This window comes from Felis catus, chromosome E1, assembly GCF_018350175.1.
Source record: "Felis catus isolate Fca126 chromosome E1, F.catus_Fca126_mat1.0, whole genome shotgun sequence".
NCBI classification, from domain to species: Eukaryota; Metazoa; Chordata; class Mammalia; order Carnivora; family Felidae; genus Felis; species Felis catus.
Window position 1 is genome coordinate 28314169 of NC_058381.1, and position 24192 is coordinate 28338360.

General features: G+C 51.2%; 1 protein-coding gene across 3 annotated transcripts; it reads left to right on the plus strand.

Moving 5' to 3' along the window:
* The first annotated feature begins 91 nt into the window (after positions 1 to 91).
* SEPTIN4 (septin 4) lies at positions 92 to 23638 on the plus strand. 3 transcript variants are annotated; one of them, XM_019817610.3, is made up of 14 exons: positions 92 to 1798; positions 2443 to 2487; positions 3740 to 3747; positions 16730 to 17023; positions 17403 to 17496; positions 17940 to 18026; positions 18531 to 18654; positions 21584 to 21718; positions 21831 to 21948; positions 22037 to 22138; positions 22325 to 22421; positions 22510 to 22672; positions 22836 to 22935; positions 23147 to 23638. In XM_019817610.3, the coding sequence occupies exons 1-14, from the start codon at positions 199 to 201 to the stop codon at positions 23621 to 23623; spliced, it is 3444 nt and encodes a 1147-aa protein (XP_019673169.2). In that variant the 5' UTR covers positions 92 to 198; the 3' UTR covers positions 23624 to 23638. The 3 variants fall into 3 exon arrangements, with proteins under 3 accessions (XP_019673169.2, XP_044900738.1, XP_006940208.3); XM_045044803.1 differs by having other exon boundaries at positions 23297 to 23638; XM_006940146.5 differs by having other exon boundaries at positions 95 to 1798; positions 23190 to 23417.
* The last annotated feature ends 554 nt before the right edge of the window (positions 23639 to 24192 follow it).

Here is a 24192-nt window from a genome sequence, read left to right on the forward strand (position 1 = left end):
AGGATGTTTAGTAGGAAGCTCCTTCCTTTATGACATCACCAGGTAGGTAATGACATCAGGCAGGTAGCTAAGGGGACTATTTGAGACACTCTTAGAATAACAGCCACTTTTGTGGGAGTACAAGAGCAGCAGCTTTTAAAACCAAGGGTAAACATTCAGACTTCATTAGGATCCTCAATACAAGCCAGCCAGTAAAATATGGGATCTACCCATAGGAGCTCAGTCTATCGGATGGTCAAGACAAATAAAACTGGGTCCAAGGTAGCAGTTTCAGCACAGAAAGGGTCTGAGGTTACTAACACAACCCCTCAGCGGGGACAAGGATATATGATTGCCTCGAGCTCACGAACCGCTGCAGCCCCCCGAAGTCCTTCGCCCCATCGAAGATCAGAAGCTGGGCATCTCCCCTCTTTCCATTCAGCATCAGACTATCCACGTTCTATCTCCCCCCAGTCAGGGCCCAGTGGAACACCCATCCCTCGAGGAAGTGAGGCCCGATCAAAATCAGAATCATACCGCCATCCCTCTATTCATCGAAAGATCCAGCAAACTCAAACATCAGCTTCCCATGCTGTCCAGACACAACGGAATGTTAGCCCATCCAGAGAGGAATCAGCACGAAGAGGGGGTGAGAGCAAGCCAGGGCGTGACATCAGTAATCGCTACTCATTAACCCCTGATGCCAAATCCTCTCGCCGGTTGAGTTTTGTAGACCAGAAGGATAACTTACAAATCTTGCAAGAAGACCCACCCTCCAAGGTCCAGTACCCACAAGGGGTCAGAGTTCCCCGTAGGACTTTGGTTTACCCAAAGGATGAAGCAGTCCAAACTGAACCCATCCAAAAGGGTTTGACTGCTACTGAGATCAGATCTCCAAGAAGACCCTCTAGCCCAGAACATAGCAGTGGCCGAGTCAGTGCAGACTCTCGGACAGCCCAAAGAAAGATCCCTGGCCAAGAGTGTGAAATGAGTCATCCCAGCCCAATTTACACAGAACCCAAGACTTTGCATAGGAATATGAACTTGGAATCATCCCTCAGACTCTCTATCCTAAAGGATCTGAGTGGTGGACACCGAGTTTCTAGGCGTTTAGATCCTGAGACTATCCCTAAGCAGTCTGTCTACACTGACACCAAGACCTCCCCAAAGAACTTAATATCATCAGAAGTAGAGTCCAACCTGAGGTCCTCAACTAGAGGAGATGGCGAGGTCAGCCGCAGGGTCACCATCTCTTCAGCGGAACAGTTATACTCAGCTCCCCGTGTGACATCTCGAGCAGTGTCTGAGAACCCCCACAAATCTATGTTTGTCACTCCAGAACCCAGCTATAAGCAGCACACCCAAAGACCCTCAGAAAGTGTCTGCATGTCCCCAGGACCTGCACTCAGGTATCCAGAACCCTCCCCAAAGCCCTCGGTCCATGCAGAACTGGAACTGACCCCTCGGCCCTTACCCCCTCGGGCCTTACCTAGGTATGGACCTGACTGTTCATGGTGGGCCTTACTCAGTCCTGAAGTTGAAACATCCCAAAGCCGGCCGACAACACCTGATTTTGAGTCTAAGTCCCCTCTTCCCCCAGACCCTTTATTGTCCTTTTTTGAAATGGACTCAAGTCCTTTCTGTGAGGAAATGATGTTCCAGAGAGAGAAGGCAAGTCCATCACCACCACCATCAGCAACACCACCGCCACTATCACCACCAAAGGAGTCTCCAAACCAGGCACCATTGAGGGAAATGCCACAAGCCCTCAAGCAGACCTCCAAACAACCCATTCAAAGGTTTAGTGCTTTCTTCTTGGGTATGTGAAGAAGCAGACTACCCAGGTGCAGCCCCAATTTAGTGAGGTGGGACATTGGGGTGGGTAGGAAAGTCAGTCCCCTTCTTCATTCTGGGCCTCAGAGCTGCTCTCCTGCCAGTGCTCAAGCTAAACCTTGAGCCTGTTGCCCCATTCCTTCCCTGCCAGCTTTTTTGAGCTCCAAGCTAATGACATCAATAACGATGCTTGGGCAGGCATCAGGCATTGATTCTTCCAGGCAACGCTGCTTAACCTTTCAATGGAAAGTAATAGAGAGTGGTTTTCAGGGTAGGAAGCACTTCCCAAGAATGGAGATAAAGAACTGAGTTGGGACTAGGGCTGGTTAGGACTAGTAAAGAAAATAAGGTTCTCAGGTAAATATTCTGACAACAAAGTGGAGAAGGTGAATCACAGATACGCTAGGACCTAGACTTCCAAGAGGGGAAAGGCATTAACAGTGGCACAGAGGGTGGAGAAAAGGGTGGAGCAGGATTTAGTCCTAGACTGCAGGGGCTTCTTGGAGAGGATCAAGGGCTGAGGGCACCTTTGGATGGAGAAATGTAGAGCCTAAAAGGGAAATGTTAAGTAGTGGGGAGAGAGGTATACATCCCACAGTGAAAAAGAGCAACAATTTCTGTTACTTTCAGATGTGTCTGAGGAAATGTATAATCGTGTCATCTGGTGGCTAAAAGGTCTGTGATTTTCCCTCCTGTGGGTCCGTTGTTGGGGTTTGGGAGGCAGGAGGACAGGTGGAAGGATGACCGCTATGTATCTACAGAGCTAGGTCTATTAGCACCACACATACTAGAGGGTTGACTATAATTCCACTATTAGAGTCATTCCTTTGGGACTTGGAACCTTTTTCATTTTCGAGAGCGTCCTTTCAATGGGAAGTAGTCATTTCTGAAATGGAGAGCAATTTAAGCCTATGCCTTTCAGTTTAGCTAGTCTTACCTCTCGTGATTTTTAACCCCCTCCTCCCCCCTCCCAAAAAAAAAAAGTCACCAAGACAAATTACCTGTTTCACAGTCTTACTCAGGGTTTACCCCGCCCTAATGTAGGTTGATGGGTCTCCTCTTGGGTCTTGTGTCAGAACTCTCCTCAAGCCCCCTTGCCCAGACTTGGGAGGTATTTATTGGCTGCTTCCCAGGCACAATCTCCAGGGATGTCCAGGCCTCTGTCTTGAGGCCATCAGTGGGTCCTGTAGCCAACTCTAGAATCCTTAAGTATCCCCAGGGCCTCGTGACACCCTCCCCCTCTTTGTACTCTTGACCTCTCTGGTGGAGAGAGAGGGGACAAACCCTCATATAGTGAATATTAGTAACAAAGAGTTCCTGCCTTGAATGTTGTGGCCCAAGATATGCTTTATTCCTGTGAGCATGAGGGAGTCCAGGGCTCTGGATGAGGAAGTCCCTAGGGAGGAGAGAGTCCTGTGAATGCAATCCAGTCCCAACCGCATGAGCTATCAAATTGGCAGCAAAGAGCAGAGAAAGGCGTCCCTGCCCCTCAGAGAGAGCAAAGCTCTATAAAGCTGAGGTTTAGTAGTGTGGACTCTGGAGTTATAGTATTAGGTTTGAGTCCTGTGTCTAGTATTTTTTCACTGTGACCTTGGGTAAGTTATTTTATTTTTCCAATTGTTAGTTGCCCCAACTGTCAGTGGGAACAATGGCTACCTCTAGGGTTTATAAGAGGACTAACCAAGCTACTACATGTACAGCACTTAGCATGGTGCCTGGTAACAGTGAGTCCTCAGTATTTACTGCTGTAAATTTACTAGCTGTTGCTATTTGGGCCACTTTCACTAGAAAGGATGTTGGGCCACGTTATGCCAAAGTCCACTGGAGATCTTTAGTAAAATTCTCTTTTTCCCTTCCTGTTGGTACTCTCTGAATTCCATTTGCTGTCCCTTGGGAATGCCTGACTTCTACTTCTCCATTATGACAGATGAGGAGGTAAGAACACCCCTGGGAAGTTACTTCCAGTTTTCCCATGCTCCCCCTTATCCAAGTCCCTCTCTTAACCTCTCATGGAAGCAGGAATGGAGGGAGACAGACAGAACTCTCCCTATAGTTGGGCAAGTTGTTCACTGCACAAGGGTACCTAGCAGAGAGGGCAAGTGGGGGCTGAAATCTAGCCTGTGTTCTACTTGCCATGCTGTGCACTTGGCGGGGTGGGGGGAGCTGCATCTCCCCAGAAGGAGATTTGCACAAAGGTGATCTAAAAGCTGTCTGGGAAACCATACATTGGATCAGCCCCCACTTGGCTCTCCCCTCTTCAGCCTAGGGCAATCCAGAAAGGGAACACTTTTCTGGGTTACACACTATTTGAGTCCTCAACTTGGAAAGGCACAAGGTAAACTCTGCTCTCAGCAGCCCTGCGTCCTGAATTTGGCAAAGAGTGTCCTGATTTCAGAGTGCATTATTCCTATAACTACTTTAGTTCTTCTTGGCCCATGTTTGATAAGATAGTCTGAGCTCTTCCTGCCTCCATTCTTTCTCTTACCCTATCTCTCCCTTACCTAGAGCCTAGCATGGCTTTTAATGGGTCCCATCCATAGGTTAGCCCAGGATGGACAGTTAATTACAGATAGAAAACAAATAAAGGAGGTGGAGCAGGACAGCCTGAGCTCAGATGATGGAACAGCTGAAGGGGAGGTGCCAAAAATGTGGCTGCCACTCCCTCTGCCATGGCTTCTTATTCAGTCCCATGCCCTGAGCTCAACTGTGGGTGGGAACAACTACGTTTAGAGATCACCTCCACGAGAGACAGTAAATCCTTCTCTCCCTCTTTCCTTTTGCTCTTCCTTCCTTCCTCCCTCTCTCCCTTCCTTCCATAAACAACTTCATTCAGATGCCTAGCACTCTGCTAGGCACTACTGGAGAGAGCATTGAAGCCTCAGAGCACACACATTCTTTGGCCATGAGAAACTTACCATCTGGTTGGGGAGATAAGACATGGACAGGAAACATTTAAACAACAATATGAAATAGTTTGTGCTCAAATGTCCAAATAAATGCAACAGACTGAATATGTGCTCTTGGAGGAACTTAGGAGAGAAGGAGTCATTAGGGGATGTGTGTGTGTTGGCGGGGGCGGGGGGGGGGGGTCAGGTTACACTCGCCTTCTCAAAGCTAGAGATATCTTAATAGCTAGTCTCTTACCTTTGGGAAGGGGTTAGTGTTTTCCCTCATTCTGGATATGACGGTTTTGACTGAGAAAGTTCTTCCCTTTTCTCCCCCATCCTCACCCCCTTTCTTTGTGCATCTTGTTTTAGTTTAGAAAGTCAAAAGCCTTGGCAGCAGAACGGCTCCTTCCCAAAATAGCTCTTATCCTGTCTGGATAATTGCAGCTCTCCAGCCCTGTTCGGCAGCAGAGCTGCTCCCCAGAAGCTGGGAAAAGAAGCTGGGGAGAGACCAGCTGGGCCTGCTGGTCTTCTCTGGCTCTTTGGAAGTGCGGTGTCATGGAGGTGGGCCAGGGACTCCTCACAAACCATGAGAGTGCTAGGCTTTCCCCAGCCTGTCCTCCAGGCTGAATGGCCAACAGACCTTCCCACATTAGAGACGATGGTGCTAGTGTCCAAGGCCTCTAGTTCCTCCGATCTGGGAATGGTTGACTGTAGAGTCTGTTCCAGATTCCATTCCTGGCAGGAATTCTCTGGTGGCCAGCCACAGCTCCTGGCTTGTGAACAGCAGCATGTTTGTTGTTGAACTTCACAGGCCCTTCTGGGTCCATAGTTGAGGATGGAGCCTGATTCAACCATCTCTCTCTCTCTCTCTCTCTCTTAAGTGTCAGTCTCCTCCCAAGTGGCTCCTCAAGGCCCTTTTGTCTAAGGAGCAGGGATTACAGATGCTTCTCATCCTTGGATTGGTAATTTAGGGGCTGGAATCTCCCCAGAGAAGGTTATGCTGGAATGAGGGAATCATTCCTAATGATTTTGTTTTTTTGTATCAAGACTAGCAGAAGCTCAACAGGAAGGTCTTGAGGGTGCCCTATGGTGTCAGCTGGGGCTGTCTTCCCACACGGTCCTGGGGAATTCCTTGGAATAAAGCAGCTCTTGATGGGAGGGGCTTCAATGCTCCGATGGATGGAGCTGCCTTGGCCCTAAGAACCTTGTCCTCAAAGCACCTAACCTACTTGCCCTTGCAAATGACTTCTCAGGCTGTTAGCAGACAAGGTGGTTTACTCCCTTCTATCTCTATCAATTATGCAAGAAACCAACTCTGGAAAACAGGCCAGGAAACAGGGGAGGCCATCTCAGTGATACCTAAGGCAAACTTCAGTGTCTTTAGAGTGACCTGTCATTTGGCCCCTGGGGGATGGTATGGCCAGCCTCCTGTTGGCTTTTGAGTCTCAGGGAAGTTTTGCTCAGACTTCCTCGACAGAGAAAAATCCAGAGTCCAGGAGGAACACAGGGAGTCTCTGCATTCATGGGAATGTTAACAGAATCCCAGGATATGCGCTGTCTGAAAGGAACCTTAGAACCATCTTTCCCACTCCCCTTATTTTCTCTTGCTTTGTACCAAGGCTTATAGTTGAGAGGAGAGAGAACTGAAAGAATGGAGCAGAGCTGCTAAAAATGGGGCAGGGCACCTCGGGAGGCTTTTCATAGCAGCCTGACCCTTGATACCCAGCTTCTTTTCGTGTCAGATGGCACCTTGTTCATTTTCAGCTACCATGGGCAGCAAAGTCCAGAGCTGGATGGGAGGCTGGTAACCTCTGACCCACATTGCTATTCTGGGGACAGGCTAGGTTGACCCAACTCAGGGTTTGCCTGGGATGTTCCTGGTTTTAGCATCCTGTGTCCTGGGACCCCCACCAGTCCTGGGCAAACTAGGACAAATGGTGACCGTAGGACAGGCTAAAGTGCATTATGCCTCAGCAAGAGCCACTGGAAGCACAGGGCAGGGGGGTGATGTCCTGCCTTCACTGTGAGATCTGAGCAGATTGCTCCCTCTGACTATAAAATGGGGGCAGGAAAATCCTATGCCCCTCCCTTGTGGTCGATGGTAGAACTGAGGCCAGAATCCTTTAGTTTTTTACTCTTCTCAGAATGATCCCACATAGGGAAGAACCTGCCACATTTATTTTGGACTTTCTGGTGTATTTCCAGAAGTTACTTGGTTCCCTGCTTGGAACCCATCTCCAACATTCTATCTTTCTATCAGAGAAGTTTGGTGGTGTTTGAAATGGTGGGGTTTTCAAGTAAGAGGAGAAATAGCAGGCCTGGATAGATTAGGGAGCTTGGCCTCAGAGAGCAAGGAAGCATACTTGGGCGAGGAAGAAAATCTGTAACACAGAAGCCACCCTGACAGCTGCTCAGCCAGAGGAAGGCTATCCTGAGTGACGAAATGGCCATGTCCCTTTACCCTCTTCTGCTCAGCTGCCTTTGGCCCAGCTGCCATGAGGGGAGAGGCCAGAGACAGCTGCACCTTGGGGGCCAAGTGCGCGCTTGAAGGAAGGGGACAGAATGTGAGGCAGCTCCTGAGAGAAGCTCAGGCTCTGACGCTGAAGGTGGGAGGGCAGGGCCAAAGTCATTTCCTTGGCACACCCACCACAGGCAAAGTCATTTAGCTCCAAGAGTCTCTATGATGGCTGTTTTTGGGAATTCAGCTCAGTAAGTCTGAAACCAAGACTAGTTTTCTAGAGATGGCGTGGGGTTCAGCTGGAGAAGCTGACTCTACAGTTGGTGGCAGCATGGTCATTCCAATGTCACTTTAGTCAAGGGCTCTTTTCCCATCCCTCTACACTATTACACATGCACATTCCTAATTGTTTGTAGAGAAAGCATTTGAAATGGTCACAGTGATAGTTGCTGATTTGGTGTTGATAATTTTCTCATTAGCTGAGATAGTAGCTACCACTCATTTTAGTGCCTGCACCATTCTAAGTGTGTTACCTTAGTGAATCTTCACGGCAACCTTATGAAGTGAACTTTTGCTCCCCATTTTGCAGAGCTGGCTCCTCAAGACTGAGAGTATTTTAGGGAGCACCCTGCCCCAGGGATTCATATGTGGTGTAGAAACCCTTCTTCCATAGCCACATCTTCCTGGAAAGTAACTTATCAATATTTCAGCAGCACCTTCAGATATCACAAAATATGAAGGGAAAGGTTTTAGTGAGGGTAACATTTGTGTCTTTGCATGGAAATTACAAGGCTGGGAGATGAAGTATGAGCTGGCAAGCAGCCAGAATGAAGGGCAAGTTATGGATGGGTCAGTGAGGCCCAGAGCCTCAAGGCTTGTCTGTGCTCCAAAATCAGAGTGGAAAACTAATCAATGAATCCTTTCAGTCAATTCATATTGATCAGACACCTCCTGGGGGCAGAGTCCTGGGCATCCAGGAGGACATTATATCACATGTTCACTGAATTGAAGTGAGTAGAGGTCATACTCGCTGTCCTTGAGGGGCTTATGGTTAGTTTGGAAGAGAAAAGTCTATAGATGGGTCACTTGAAAGAGTGTGGACATCCAAGAACAAAACAAAGTCCAGTGAAATGAGTTAGCAAAGCTTCTAGCATGGAGGCACTTGGAGGGTAAAGTCCAGGTACACACAGGTTTCAACTCCAGGTAATGAAGACCTTTGATAACACTGCCCAAAGATTGAAGGGCAGTAGAGTCAGTTTTTAGTCGTGGGAAACTTTTAAGAAGATGGGATGTAGGGTGGGGGCTCTTGAAGGGGGTCACACACCAATGCATATGTAAGTCTCTTCCATCTCTCAGCTCCTGTGCCCTGCCCTACTGCAGAGAAGGTGTTGGAAAGGCCCTCTGGCAGGACTCTGGCAGGACTCTGGCACTCTACTTGCTCCAGAACTGCCTCTTACCACAGCTAGACAACAGGTGCCAGGAAACAGTGCTCCCTGACATTACCACCCACATTTCATGCCTGATCCAGGATCATGAGACACTGGGGAACATTAGGGGTGGGAGTGAGGTTGAGGGTATTTTGGTTTCTTGCCTTTGCACAAAACTTTCTGGACAGGCTGGCTAAGGTTTCCTTGAAAGACACAACCCGGTAATAGTTCTTTGCCCCTATCAGAGCTCTCTGACTATATCATCAGTGACTCATCACCTCTGGGGGAAGGGAGATACAATTAGTTCTTGTGCCACTTAAGAAAACTCTGCTACTGAGAGGCAAAAGTGGCCTTTGCTAGTCATGCAGATCCGAAATCCTGATTTCCTGTGATAATCACTCTTTATTCTTGGCTTTTGAACCTGGACCTTGACTTTGCCCAACGACAGCATCCTTATTTAGTTTGGTGCCACACAACCTTCACCCATGGGTAGGCAGGAAAGATCCAATGGAGGGGGCCAGGAGTTTTTCCACATAGACCATGCTAGCCTGACCTAAGCAGAGGGACCTCCTGATAGCAGACTGGAGGTGTGTGCTGATCTGAGTTCCCAGAAGAGTCATCCCTTGTGCCAAACAAAGTGTTCATTCCCCAGACCCTTGGCTTGAAATCCCCACTCCAGCAGTGCATGGGAAATTGTACTCTAGTCAAGGATATCATTTCCTGGTGATGTGGAATTTCAAGGAAGAGTCAGACTCTAAGGACTGAGGGGTACCTGAGGCACGGTTGGCCAGTCCACATGCTAACTGGAGATGGGGAGGAGCACTCAATGGTCAGTGACTCATACAAGGGCAGCTATATTTTGGCCCTGCTTCTGACCAGGTGTCAGACGCTACCTGCACCATCACAGAACACAAGAACTGGAGTTGGGGGGAGTCCAGTTCTCTCTCAGTGGGGGAAAAAGAGGCCCATGAAGGAGAAGGGATATTCAGGCAGTGAGCTAATTGCCAAAGCTGGTATGGGGTCCTAAGCCAAGGCCAAGTTCTCTCAGAAACTCACAGTGCTTCAGAGTTAGTATGCGAGATTTATGTAGATGGAATGGCTCAAAGTCTGTCTTTAGCTTTTACTTCACCCAACATGCCTCATGTTGGGCAGCTGATGTAGTGATTACAAAGACACTGGTGAGCATCAAGACCCTAAGAGTCTTGGTGTAGAGATGAGTTCCACAGTCCCAGGCCTCTCTTTGGGGCTCACTTCCCTCAAAACAAGCTGGCACCAACATGCCTCAGGACACACAGGGCTTGCTGGGGGCCTGGGCAGCTGGTGCCAGAGCAGAGTTGGGATTCCAGCCACAGCTGAGGATGAGCTAGCTGGGCTGCCTTCTGAGACGTGTCTGTGTCCACACTTGGACTACAACCAGGACTGGGGGGAGGAGGGAAGTACACTTGCGGAAAACAAGGGTTTGTTTGTGATGGGGCCTGTCTTCCTTGACATAGGTTTTCTCCCCTCGGCCCAGCACTCCCAGCCCAGGCCATGCAGAATGCCAGTGGAAGCACTCAAGAAGCAGTCTTATGAGTGCATACGTGAGTGTTAGTGGCCTATAGCTAGTTCCCAACAGTGGGGCTTTGTGTAGTGAGTTTGATGTTCAGGTCTGACGGCAGCAGCTGCTGCTACTTCTGTAGCCTTCGAATAGCCATTGGTTTCTCTCTAAAGAAACTCTTTCATGTCTTTGTTTTCCTGAGTACAGCTTCAGATCTCTTCATCTACCCCAGGCCTTTTCCAGGAAACTCTCTATACATTCAGAGGCTCCCTCTTATCTGAGCCAAGCTGCTGGCGATATCCTAGTTCAATCCCCTCATTTTCTGGTGTGGGAACTGAAGTCCAGAGAGGTAAAGTGAGTTGCCCAAGGTCACCCAGCTAGGAAGGTTCCTCCTCAATTTCCAACCCCGTGAATGCCCCTGATTTCTTTAAGCAATGGCACTCCTTCCGTCCTTCAGTCCGCCAGTGCCAAATATCTAATAACGTCTCCAATAGCCATCCCATGTTTTCTGAACGTGTTCTCATCTGTATACCTAGGCCCCCCTCCGTCCCTCTGCTAAGTTCTAACTTGATCTCAACCATGACCACTGGTCACAGATCAGACTGAAATAGAGCAGGCAGGCTTCTGGGTGTTCTACCAATAGAGAGGGCCATGCCTGTGGACCTGTTTTATTCAAAGTGTATTCAGGCAAATCAGCATGCCCTGGAGGAGAGTTTGTGGGAGTCAGGAAGAGGCATACTTCTGGAAACTTCCACAGAAGCCTGACCAGCTCAGCCTTGTATTAGCTCGGAAAATCCTCACCAACCCCCACCCTCTAAGCATCTACTTCTTCCTTGCTGCTGCTGACCCTTCTGAGCCTCTAATGCTTCTAAAGCTGCTGAGGCATCTGTCCCCACAGCATCTCACCTGCTTGCCCAGCATAGACTGGCTCACACCTGGGCTGCTACTTCCCACTTCCCTCAGCCCCAGACAAGACTCTACTGCCCCATAAAGGCCACTCAGCCTCTTCCCTTCCACCTTTCCAGCAGATGATCCCTGGATAATTTATGCAGCAAATCCTCTTTAATCTTTAATCTAGGGTCCTGCAGGAAGGGAACATTTTGTCTCTTCTTCATAGCTTGGGTAAAGGTAGAGAAAGTCTGACATTCTACCTTAGGAGGTGTAGAGGGGGGTAGGGACAATCAGTTAACTTGGACATCAGTTGGGTTCATTTCCTGAAAACCTTCGGTAACTAATGGAGTCTCTCCCGACTCGTGGGGCAAACCCCTCTCCTTCGAAAGACCTCTCCTGGGGATGCTAGGTTGGCCTTTCCCTTTTTTTGGGGGATTTGCTCAAGCCCCCACGGTGATGCGCTGCCTGAAGAGGCTACTCTTAGGGGCTGAGTAAGGAAGAGCCAGGTGAGCAGTGCTGCGCTGTCCTGAGCGCCTCTGCTCATCGGGGGGGGGGGGGTGGGGGGGTGGTCACGGGCTGCAAGGCCCGCCTCTCCCCGCAGCCAGCCGCCCGCGGCCGCCTTCAGCTTTGCAGGCGTCCGCGCCTCAGAGGGCAGGCCCCGCCCCAGGGCCGGCTCGCCCCGCCCCCGGCCCCGCCCCCCGGCCGGTCCGCACTCTGGGCGGCGGGCGGGGGCCGGCGGTCCCTCGAGGTCGGCTCGCAGCTCCGGCCGCGGGTCGCTCGGACGCTGTCCCTGCGGAGCTGGCCCGGCCCGGGCTGCAGCCATGGTAAGGCGCGCGGGCGCGGGGCAGGGCCGGGGCGCGCAGGGCCCGCTGCTCCCAGCGGCTCCGCGGGGACAAGCGGCGCAGCAGCCCCGGCTGTGCCGGGCGGGAGGCGCTGTCTCTGGCTGCTGGTGGTGGACGGCGTTGCGTCGCCGCTTCCAAGTTTCTCGCTCTGATCCGAGCAACGGCGGAGCGGCCCCCGAGGGCTGGGGTGCTGTCCGCGTTTTGGGACCGGGGAGTGGGTCGGTGCTGACGGGAGGTGGGGGGGCCCGCCGACAGAGACGCGCATGTTAGGCTGGGGAAGGCGCGTCAGCGACACGCGGAGGTGAGGGTCCCCCGCCCTTTCCTGAGTCAGCTGTTACCTGGATGACCCCTCCTCACCCACCTACCCTGGGCTCAGGGGCAGCACCAACTTCCTTGGGAAGACACACAGAGGAGGCCTACAAACACTGCCTGCCTCCCGGAGAGGGATGGTGAGACGCTTGGGCCCTCCTTCCCGCAGCCTGGCAAAGGGCATCTCCTGGCTCTTCCCACAGCGCCCTCTGCCCAGGGACCCCTGAGAGAGGGAAGCCTAGCCTACCATCCTACCCTTGGGATCATCTATACATCACTGCCTCTGAGACAGGACCCATGGGGAAGCTTCCTCCTGCTGCATCCTACACTACCCCAAACCAGGTCCCTCTGCAGTGGTGGGGGTGGGGGAACTCATTCCTGCCACCCGCCTGTACTGGAAGGAGAGGTACTAACCCCAGTCAGCCTCCTGGATACCCCCAGGTAGGAAGTTTTGATGTCTGACTGCAAGGGTGCCAGCTCTTCTGCCATCCTTGCCAGAGCCTGCCACAAACACATTATGCTGGGTGTCAGTGCCTCCAGGCCCCATGCCAGCCTCTCCTCCCAGGTTGGAGGCCCCCCAACATTTGCCCACTGCATTAGGAGGCACAGGCTGTTTACAATAGGAGGAGATCCATGACCAGCCTGTGGGGCAGGATGTTGGCTGTGGGCAGCCTCCAGAAGGGAACTCCCTGGGCCCCATGGAATCAGAAGCTTCCAGGTCTGGAAAGGCCAACCTCTTGGGCTTTTGTCTTTCAAGCTGTGTCCAGGCTGAGGCCCAAGCTTTGGCTAGGAAGTCTTGGTGACTCTGTGACCTTCCCCAGAGGGGGTTCCTGGGAGAGGCCAAGTGGTACTGGTCTTTATCCCTGCCCCACTTCCCTCCACATGGGTACCGTCACACTGATTGTTCCAGTGATAGAAGCCTGGGGAGAACTGACTGTCCCCATTGCCAAGCCCAGCAGGGACCAAGAGGGGCTTTTCTGCCACACACTAAGTTCAGTTCAGCTGAGGTCTTGGTGCTTTCAACTTGGCTGAAGCCACCCTCTAATTAAAAGACATCCCCACCATCACCACAGTCCTCAGCTTTAGGCCTCTTAGGCCGAGTTCTTAGGCTGACTGATTTATGTCAAGCCAGACTGCTCTATAAGAGGTCTCTCTGTGAAAGGAGATCAGTGTCCCAGCCACTATGGAGGTCAGTGGGTACAGTGGGGAGAGCTCCCCAGCCTCCCCTGGAAACCTCCCCAGGGGGTTTTAGTTTGCATGGGAAAAGAATGATAGGCCAACATTAATAACAGTCCTGTGACTTGAGATGTACACTCTCTCTCCTCAGCTTCAAAACAGCTTGAGTTATCTCTCCCCAGCCTTCCTGGGAGGCAAGGAAGGGCCATTCACAACTGGACATTAGAGGCCTGAAATTAAGACAATATTCAAAATCACAAAGGTTTCTGGACAAACCAGAAACACTGGCCTCCTGATTCCCAGTCAGGTGCTCCATCTGCACCCTTCCAGCCAAGCCCTTCAGTTTGTCTCCCACCTAATTGGCAACTCTGAAGCCTCTGGGATGCCAGCCTCCCTTTGGTCTCTCAGAGAACGAGTGCTAGCAGCTCTTCCATTGACTCTCTAGAAGCAGTGGGGTGATGGAAGTGATATGGGTCCCCATGAGTCAGAGGTCAGGTATCCTAGGGTGGAAGGAGTCCTTTTGTGGCTGGGACTCTGCAGGGAAATCTAGGGGCAGATGTCTGAAGAGACTGGGGTTCTCTGCTGGAAAACACAAAGGGATGCTTAGGAAGAAAAGCAGGGCTGTTCTCATGAGAACATATTTCTAGGGGATTATAGGACATCCCACCCTACTTCAGCACTGCTTAAAGTTAAGGTGAAAGAGATTGGAGTCCTTTGACAGTGGAGTCTCCTGGGTGGCTGTCCCCATGTACTGATGGGCCAGGTCACCTTGGGGACAGCTCATGACCCTCTGGCAGGCCTCGGTGCCCTTGGGGGTTAACAGGCCAGGTGGATCAAGAGCCTGGGCTGCAGACAGACTCGGGAGGCTGGTGCTGTGCCCACCGGGGTAGGCAGCGGGCAGGCGTCATGAGACAGCCAATCAGAGTTGGAGGGGACTGCAGAGAGACAGAGTGATCCTGCTGCAGCCGAGCTGTCCTTGGAGGGTGGGAGCCAAGGGAAAGGGAGGAGGATGGGGTGGGGAACGACATTCCACAAGCTGTTTTGGCCCCTGACAGAGACAGGGAGGGGGGAGGGGGGGCCAAAGAGAAAGGGAAAGGAGCAAGCCAGGAAGCTGGATTACAAGAGCATTGAGACCAGGTTGTTTCCGTGTGTGAGCAACTTTTCCTGGGGGATAAAATTAGACCTAGAGCTTACCGACAGGGTATCTGAAGTGTGGGAGGGACATGGACCATTCACTGGGATGGCAAGGTAGTTCTGTCCCTGAGGACAGGACTGAAGCTGGGGTAAGGTGCTACCCTGGGAGCTGGGGGTGGGGAAGGACAGGCAGCAGGTGAGGAGGAGCCTAGTGCCTGACGCCTTGTCTAGGGCCTCTGTGGGCCGCTTCCTGCTGACAAGTAGCCAGGACTGGCAGGGAGAATGATGCTGGGTTCCTGGTGACTTTTGGAAGACTGGATGGTAGGGGTCCCAATCAGGGCCTTCCTTTCTCTTTTAACTGCTGCCCCTCTGCTCAGTGCTCCTGGGGAAACCAGGTGGAACACAGTCTTCTTTCTTCCACCCTGACCAACTGCTGGGTCACTGTGGGGTCATGCAGAGAGGCGGGATTTCCTGGAATTCCCCAGACTCTAGCTGCCAGAAAACAGGACCTGTGGGACCCCACCCTCCTCAGTCCCATCTCTTCTCTGTTGCATATAATTAATTGTCCAAGCCGGGACACTTTTGAGAGTGAAAAGGGGCACAATTAATCATTATGCTGCAACAACAAACAAACTGAGATGTACAGTTGCTCCATGGGATCCCATAAATACTTTTGCTGAGAAGAGCCTGTTAGGTCAGGCTTGCTTCAGGACACCCTCTTTTGGTCACTAAGCCCCCACATGCTGGTTCCAGTTTCAGTCTAAAGGGCCTCTTTCCTCCCCTCTGTCCAGGCAAGGCTTGGAGATGATGGCTATAAGCAGGTGTGGGGACTTGAGAGGTGACAGCCTAGAAGTAGTTCTTAGGGGACTTTTCCCTGTAGCCTCTAAATCACTTCCCTCTAGCATAAACCTGGCAATGTGTATGTCTGCCTCCTTCAATTCTTCCCTTTGTAAAAAGGGGACCTGCAGAAGACTGTGGCCATCTTCTCTCCCTCCACCCTGGCCGGGTCTCCACAGTGGTCCGGGATAGCCCCCACTGGCTTGGCCAATCCCCAGGGAGTGAGTCAGCCTCTGAAGCCAGCCCTTGTCCATTGTCTGGAGGTGGCATGTGGGTATTGTGAGGCAGAGCTGAGCCCAGCACTGCCAGGCACTCCACAAAGGGGACTGGCCCCCAAAGGAGAGAGGAAGTTTTAGGGTCTAGAGTTGGTGGCAGGAGTAGGGGGAAGTGGCCTCTCTTCCAGGTTGGGAGATGGGGTGGAACAGGTCTCTACACAGAGCCAGTCATTGTTTGTCCACCCCACTGTGGTTCACCATTGGGGCCAGATCCCTTCCTGAGTGGCTAGCTGAATCTTACTCCAGGCAGAGGGGGCAAAAGACAACCGATGGGTGCTGTCTCCTATGTGTCCCTCACAGGTAGGGGCTGTCAGCAGCCTAGTGTCCTCCCATCCTCCCTCACTGGGTCCCTTCCAGCTCCCTTCTACCCTGCACTCAGCATCCACTGGCGGGTTTGCCCTAGTCTCCTGGGGCCTACCCTCAGGCTCTGGTGTGGCACAGTGTCTGGAATAAGGGACAGAGGTGTCAGATCAACTGTACTGAGCTCCGGGCAGTGAGCCCTGGAGAGTGAGCACCCCCAGTAGAGTCTGCATCTCCCTCCCAGAGCTCACTGACCTGCAGTGACAGGAGGCACAGGGCCCTCTGCTGGCTCTTGATTTACCTGGGGCTGGCAGGTCCCTTCTCCCCTCCCTACTTCCCTCCTGCCCCTGTTCCATTCTGACCGACTCTCTGCACTGTCCTTGGATCCTGAGCCCGCATCCTCGTCTCAGTTCTAATGCCTCTGTTGCTCCCCCTTATTCAGTCTGACTTCCTGGCCTTTAGGGCATTCACTGGCCTCTGGCTTGGCCAGACCCCCCAGGAAGGGCAGGGCAGCAGGCACCCTGTCAAGAGGGAACATCAGGACTGGAGCTTCTCTGATCCCAAGAACAGTTGCTGCCTGCAACAACTGGGGGCTGCCTAGGGCTGCTCCAGGACTCCAGGGTCTTTCCTGGCATCTCGGCTGGGGAGGCACATGAGCAGGTGAGGGAGGAATGGTGAGCACTTCCTCTGGCTTGGCTGCTAGTGCAGTTTCTTTTCCCTTCTAACCACAACCACTTTCCTCTCTCTCCCTCTCACCTTCTCTGGACTTCCTCCTTCATTCTTCCCTTCATGCCACCTACCCACTCCCCCCCATCCTCCCACCACCTCCCCTCCAACCCCCAGATCAAGCGCTTCCTGGAGGCCACGGATGACACAGAACTGAACAAGTTCGTGAAGGATTTCCCAGGAAGCGAGAGCTGCCACCAACCAGAGGCCAAGACCTGGGTGTCCAGGCCCCAAGTTCTGGAGCCAAAGCCCCAGGCCCCGGACCTCTACCAGGATGACCTGGAGTTCAAAGGCCCCTCGTGGCCCCAGCCCTCTGACAGCCAGCAGTACTTCTCTGCCTCAGCCCCTCTCAGCCCCTCAGCCCGACCCCGCAGCCCATGGGGCAAGCTTGATCCCTATGACTCCTCTGAGGTAGAGCCTCCAGCCCTGTCTTTGCCTTTCAGTGGGCTGGTGCTGGAAGACCCAGGGAGGGAGCAGAGAGATCCCGAGTGTCTGTGCATGTATGTGCATGTGTGTGTATAGGTGTGCACATATGCATGCATGCATGTTGAGCTGGGGCCTCTCCTGTCTAGTGTCAGCACCAGTTCTGCGGTGTTGGCCCCCAGGTGCATTGGAAACTGACTATCAGCAGGGGCAGGAGCCCTGCTGGTGGCCCCAGATGGGGCCTCAAGGGAGTTTGACACCATTCCTCTAGGGCTGGGGCAAAGACCTAGGAGGGAGGGAGAAGGTGTTGGGTCCTGGGACCCCTCCTGCCTCTCACTCTGACACACTCTGCCTTCCTGTCCATTAGGATGACAAGGAGTATGTGGGCTTTGCGACCCTCCCCAATCAAGTTCACCGAAAGTCTGTGAAGAAAGGCTTTGACTTTACCCTCATGGTGGCAGGTAGAGCTGGGGAAGGGCTGGGCTAGGCAGGGGGTGTTTCAGGTGGGGCTGGTATGTATTTGGGGAGGAGGTATAGGTAAGGAAGGAAGAAGCAGCCAGCAGCCATGCAGTTTTGCAAAGTAGCCAGGAACCATGGGTGGCCAAAAGTGTGTATGTGTGTGTTGGGGGGAGGGGGGTTGAAATGGTACAAAGAACACCTGACCAACAGTTTTCTAGTATTTGCCTTGTTCTGTGTGACCTTGGGCAACCTCTTATCCTCACTGAGCCTGATTCAAATAAGAAGGCTAGACAAGCTGTTTTCTCTGCTTCCTTCTGGCTCTAAAACGCTATGGTTCAGTTGGTCTCTTCTCAATTTGGTGAAAAAGCAGCTCTCTACACACCTTGTTCTGGTGGGGTTGCCTTTTGGCTATAGATCTTATCTTCTGTCCTCTCTCGCCTGTCAGGAGAGTCTGGACTGGGGAAATCCACTCTTGTCAATAGCCTCTTCCTCACTGACCTGTACCGGGACCGGAAACTCCTCGGTGCTGAAGGTAAGGCAAGGAGAGGGGCATGGAGACTGGCATGCAGACTTGACTTGGGAAATCAAACTCATGCCACAGCCTGGGGGCTGGGGCCTTCCCCAGCATGCAGGAAACCATGGCTTCCTAGAGGGCCTTGACGGCATCTCTCCATAGGCCTATCTAGCCTGGCAGCCCACCAGCCAGCTCCCTAAAGATTTGGGTGCTGAAGCCAGGCAGGGACCAGAATCCTGCTCTCTGAGTGAGTCTCTGACCCCCAAAGGATTCCAGGAATCCAAGAAAAGAGCCGGGAGCAGAGAAGAGGCTGGGGCCAGAGCCAACAGCCACCGGCATTTCCTGTGTTGGGAAATGTGCTCCTTGCTGGTTCCCAGAGAACAGGCCCCCAGGCGGCCTGGGGTGGGAAGGGGGGCAGTGTGGATGAGGCATTCTGGGCAGCAAAGCTGATTGGGGTGGGCGGTTTGTCCTGACTGGGCAGGTCCTTGCCCTTGCCCTGGTCTCAGTTTCCCTTTCCTGCAGAGCGGATCATGCAAACTGTGGAGATCACTAAACATGCAGTGGACATAGAAGAGAAGGGTGTGAGGCTACGGCTCACCATTGTGGACACGCCGGGTTTTGGGGATGCAGTCAACAACACAGAGTGGTATGTCTGACCACGCACAGCCCCAGCTGCCCCCTTCCCATTACACACACACATACATCCACGGATGCACACATAAGCACAGACATAGCCACAATTGTCAGGAGTTTATGGCCTTTGAGCATGCCACCACCCTTTACAGGGCAGCTGAAGTGAGAGGAAAAGAGTGGGAATAGAAGATCTTTTTTTTGTTTATTTTTTCCTATTTATTTATTTATTTATTTATTTATTTTTAATTTACATCCAACTTAGTTAGCATATAGTGCAATAATGATTTCTGGAGTAGATTCCAGTGATTCATCCCCTATGTATAACACCCAGTGCTCATCCCAACAAGTGTCTTCCTTAATGCCCCTTGCCCATTTAACCCATCCCCCCACCCACAACCCCTCTAGCAATCCTGTTTGTTCTCTGTATTTAAGAGTCTCTTATGTTTTGACCCCCTGCTTGTTTTTATATTATTTTTGCTTCCCTTCCTTTATGTTCGTCTGTTTTGTATCTTAAATTCCACATACGAGTGAAGTCATATGATATTTGTCTTTCTCTGACTAATTTCACTTAGCATAATACTTAGCATCTTGCAAATGGCAAGATTTCATTCTTTTTGATTGCTGAATAATACTCCAGTGTGTGTGTGTGTGTGTGTGTGTGTGTGTGTGTGTGTGTGTGTGTGACATCTTCTTTATCTGGGAATAGATGATCTTTAATGAACTTTCTGACTCTGACCTAATGTACTTTCTGTAATGGGGGTGAAGACACAAGATAAGAAAGAAGAGCCTCAAAAAAAGCAAACACATGTGGAAACATGTAGCACAGGGCCAGACATCTAGTAGGGGCTCAATAAACACCACCTCCCCTCCTTCCTTTTCTTTCACCAGCAACATTTTAGGTGCCACAAACAAGTTTATTAAAGGGATGAGAGTGCACTGAGGGAGTGGTGAGGAGGAGAAAGAGGAGGCAAAGGGTAAAAAAATAGGTTGAACTTTGTTTAAATTCCAGGAGTCCTCTAGGCTACCTTCCAGAAGAAGAGGTGGCTTTGCCACATACCCCATCATCCTTGGCTTTATTTTTTCAGAAACTGGAGGGATGCTTAGATAATGGTCAGACCTAAGTGAGTAGATGAGAAGGAGGATGAATGATAAAGACAGGAGAAAAGGTGGTGCCCTTGATGAAGAAGTTAGGCAGGCAGTGCTAAGATGGCTAGCCCAAGAGTTCAGATCTTGGGTCAGCATATAGTAACGGCGTGGTCTTCAGCAAATGACTGCATTCCTGTTTCTTCAGTTGAAACATACTGGCCCTTACCATCTTATCCAGTTGATCTGAAAATCACCCAGAATGATGCATGTGAATGAGTATTAGCAACTAAAGTAGGGTGTCCAGGTGGCTCAGTCGGTTAAGTGTCCAACTCTTGGTTTCAGCTCAGGTCATGATCTCACGGTTCATGAGATGGAGCCCTGTGTTGGTCTCTGGGCTGACAGTGTTGAGCCTGTTCAGGATTCTCTCTCTCCCTTTCTGTCTCTCTGCTCCTTCCCTGCTCACGTGCATGCTCTCTCTCTCTCTCAAAACAAATAAACATAAAAAAACCCCTAAAGTAAAGGGTTGTTTACATTATACCTATTATAATTGCAGCACCAGTACAAAATGTAAATGCAGGGCCCCTTGGTTAGAATGATTAAGAATTTCAAGACAGCCACAGCAGAGAAGTAAACCAAGCATAGGCCCTTCTGAGATCAGGACCTGGTGTTGATTGCACAGTTTGCATTCCCAGAAAGCTGACCCTGGGTAATTGCCTCACAGACTCATCAGACTCTTACAGACCTTTCTGTGCTCTGAGTCCTCAGCACATGCTTTAGCATTAAAACATGTGATTTTCAGCTCAGCACACTGGTTCATCTTCAGCTTCAGTGTCTTAGTCTTGAGGGGAGGGCCATTTTTTCTTATATTCTTGCCACAGCACTGTGCTGGCACATGGTACATGGTCTCCTGATGTAAATATTCCTGATGGATCGAGGTGGCCTCCGTGTCATCATCACCCTTTTTACTCTCGGTATATGCCTCAGTACACTGGGCTTGCCATGACACTGTACCCAAACCAGCACCTGGTTCGTACTGTAGCAAGTATCACCCTCTCCTTCAATCAACCTACGTACCTTTCCTTTCCTTCCACAAGAATAATCATTTCATTTGCTTGGCACTTCACAGTATACAGTGCACCTCCACATATACTTTAGTCAACAAGTAGGAGTTTATTGAGCATATACTAGGTGTCCAACCAGTGCTGGGCATTTTAAGGGATACAGAACAAGTATGAATCATCCTTGTCACTGAGAGGCTTATGGTCTAGTGGCAGCGGGATGGGAAGGGTTGGCAGCAGTTCTCTAACATATGTGTCAATCAACTTCAGTTAGTAAATAGGTCAGACAGTGTAGTGGCAGACACAGAGACAAGTCAGAAGGCCAAGTGTGTATATGTATACATATATATTTACAGTGTGGTGGAGAGAAGGGGAGAATAGTGTACATAGATGTACACTGGAAGGAGCCTTCATGGAAGGGTGGGTTTAGAGTAGAAACACATAAATAAAGATTCTGAGGCTGGACTGTGAACCTGACTGAGGGCTGTCCTGGCTTCCAATTGGTGTTCACCTGCAGGCACCTTATTCTTATTGGTTTGTTTGGTCACCTAGGCTTTTTTCCTCTCATCAAACTAGCATTTATTGAACTTTGCCTGTGTGCTTAGTCTGATTTTCTATTGGGACATGTCAGATGCACCCCTGTCCCACCCAGGGACCTCCCTGAAGATGTAGTAAAGTAAGCCAGGGGATAACAGAGTCTTGAAAACACTGCTCAGGATGTGGGCTACTCTGTAGTCCCAAAGCTCACGAGGCAGCCCCCACTCCCACAGTTTCTCTGCTTGTCTGTCCCTGCTCCAGCTGGAAGCCTGTGGCAGAATACATCGATCAGCAGTTTGAGCAGTATTTCCGAGATGAGAGTGGCCTGAACCGCAAGAACATTCAAGACAACAGGGTGCACTGCTGCCTGTACTTCATCTCACCCTTCGGCCACGGGTATGGTCTGAGCCTGAGGCTCCCAACACTACCAGGTGCTGCCAAGGGAACAGGCTGGGAGCACCAGGGCAGGGCTGCCACTAGCAGGTGGTCACAGATTCCTATCTCCCAGGCTCCGGCCATTGGATGTTGAATTCATGAAGGCCCTGCATCAGCGGGTCAACATCGTGCCTATCTTGGCTAAGGCGGACACACTGACCCCTGCTGAAGTGGAGCGCAAGAAACGCAAAGTGAGGGAAGCCGGTGGGGGGAGGGTAGCAACTGGGCTTCTGGAAAGGATGGGGTCCCCAGAACTGTGGGCCCTCATGTGTTTGCCAGATCCGAGAGGAGATTGAGCACTTTGGAATCAAGGTCTATCAGTTCCCAGACTGTGACTCTGATGAGGATGAAGACTTCAAATTACAGGACCAAGCCCTAAAGGTGGGGCTACGCGAGGGCATCCCTTTCCATCTTGTTTCTTCTGGGCAGAAGAGGGAAGTGGAATTCTATATAAGGGGTGGGAGAGCACGCTGCTTTTCTAGAGTGAAGCAGAAAAGATAAAGATATAGGTGAAAAAGAACAGGTGAGAACAGGGAGTATTGACCAGGCACCCTTAACTTCTTCCAGGAAAGTATCCCATTTGCTGTAATTGGCAGCAACACTGTGGTAGAGGCCAGAGGGCGGCGAGTTCGGGGCCGTCTCTACCCGTGGGGCATTGTGGAAGGTAAAGCATTGAGCTGGTGACCTGGGTATCTCCTTGCCCTCAGTGGCTCTCCCAGTGCTCCTGGTTGACCCCTAGCCTTGCTGTGCAGTGGAAAATCCAGGACACTGCGACTTTGTGAAGCTGAGGACAATGCTGGTGCGTACTCACATGCAGGACCTGAAGGATGTGACACGGGAGACACATTATGAGAACTACCGGGCACAGTGCATCCAGAGCATGACCCGCCTGGTGGTGAAAGAGAGGAATCGCAAGTATGACCAGAAGCCAGGACAGAGCTGGCAAGGGTGGGGATCCCAAGCACAGCCTTGAGTGAGACCAAGCCCTTCCTTTGTTCTTCTACAGACCCTGGGCTCAGTCCAAGCAGGTGCTGGGGTCCCCCTAGCCTTACCAACCCTCCTTTCCCCTTCCCCTCAGCAAACTGACTCGAGAGAGTGGTACCGACTTCCCCATCCCTGCTGTCCCACCAGGGACAGATCCAGAAACTGAGAGGCTGATCCGAGAGAAAGATGAGGAGGTGAGAGCAGTGTGGGGTGGTAGGGGTTGACAGCCTGGGGGCAGTCCCTGCTTAACTATAAACCTCAGTATTTCTATCTGGGTTTAATGGTCCATTAAACCACCTGGACTTGTGGTTTAATGGTTCTACCCAGGGTCTCCATCACACCTCTGGGCTTCCATGGCCCTGGCTCAAGGGATTAGAGCTTGGGGGCACTTTGTTAACACTATAGGACTCTCTAAAAGGCCCCATTTTGATGGGTGTGCCTGTTCCAGCTGCGGCGGATGCAGGAGATGCTGCACAAAATCCAAAGACAGATGAAGGAGACCCATTAGCTGGCTTTCAATCCTGGATATTTAAATCTCCTCTTCATCCTGCCCAGGCCGGCCCGTCCCAGCACCAGCTCTGCTCAGGCCCCTGCAGCTACTGCCACTTCGCCTTACATCCCTGCTGCCTCCCCAGAGACTCAGAGGAAATAAAGTTTAACAAATCTATGGCTGCCATATGGTGTCACTGTCTGTATTTTTACCAGCCCCTGGAGACCAAGAAGATCCTAGGACCCACTTTTGAAAGGGTGCTGAAGGAGGGTGCTGGTTTCTGGCTTTTAGTAGGGAAAACTTTCCTTTCCTATGACAGGTTTCAGTCCCTGCCTAGAATCCAATCTGGCCTCTCCATCACACTGACCACAGCTCTATTATCTAGGGCCTGATCCCCTCTTCATCTTTCCCACATACAGTAGTTTCAGTTCTATAGAAGATTTGGATCTGAAATCTGCTCTTGGGAAAACATGGTATTACCTGCATGCAGCCTCCTGACTTCCTTTTTTCCCTGATTTGGGGAAAGGGATATACAGAATTAAACTCTGCACTCTAGGAAGCCTGTGATAGAACACTGAACAAATACGGAAACCCTTGTGATCTTCAAAAACTGTAGTAAGTGCTAGGAGTAAAGTACAATCGTTGTCCTGGAAGAGTTCAGTAGTCATTTAACAAATATTAAGCATCTGCTAGGTTGCAGACACTGTTCTAGATCCTGGAGTTAAAGCGAACACGGGCAAGGTTCCTGTTTTGCTGGAATTTACCAGCTGTGGTAAAAGTTCCAATGTTCTATAAACAAAGACACGTGAAGACAGTTTTGTCCCCAGGGGCTAGTATTAAAGCATTCAGGCCAACTCCCAAAGTGAAGCTATCGGTTGAGAGTCTGAATCAACGGTTCTCCATTTAGGCTGGGTTGGTGGTGTCGCACGGCCACGGCGACCTCCAGCGGCCACCTTCAGCC

What these genes read in the sequence shown, in the direction of transcription:
- SEPTIN4 (XM_019817610.3), top strand. Translation starts at nt 199, where the DNA reads ATGGGATCTACCCATAGGAGCTCAGTCTATCGGATGGTCAAGACAAAT. An exon ending in ATCCCTATGACTCCTCTGAG is followed by an intron (nt 17,024 to 17,402) that starts GTAGAGCCTCCA and finishes CCTGTCCATTAG; the next exon opens with GATGACAAGGAGTATGTGGG. An exon ending in GTGAAAGAGAGGAATCGCAA is followed by an intron (nt 22,673 to 22,835) that starts GTATGACCAGAA and finishes CCTTCCCCTCAG; the next exon opens with CAAACTGACTCGAGAGAGTG.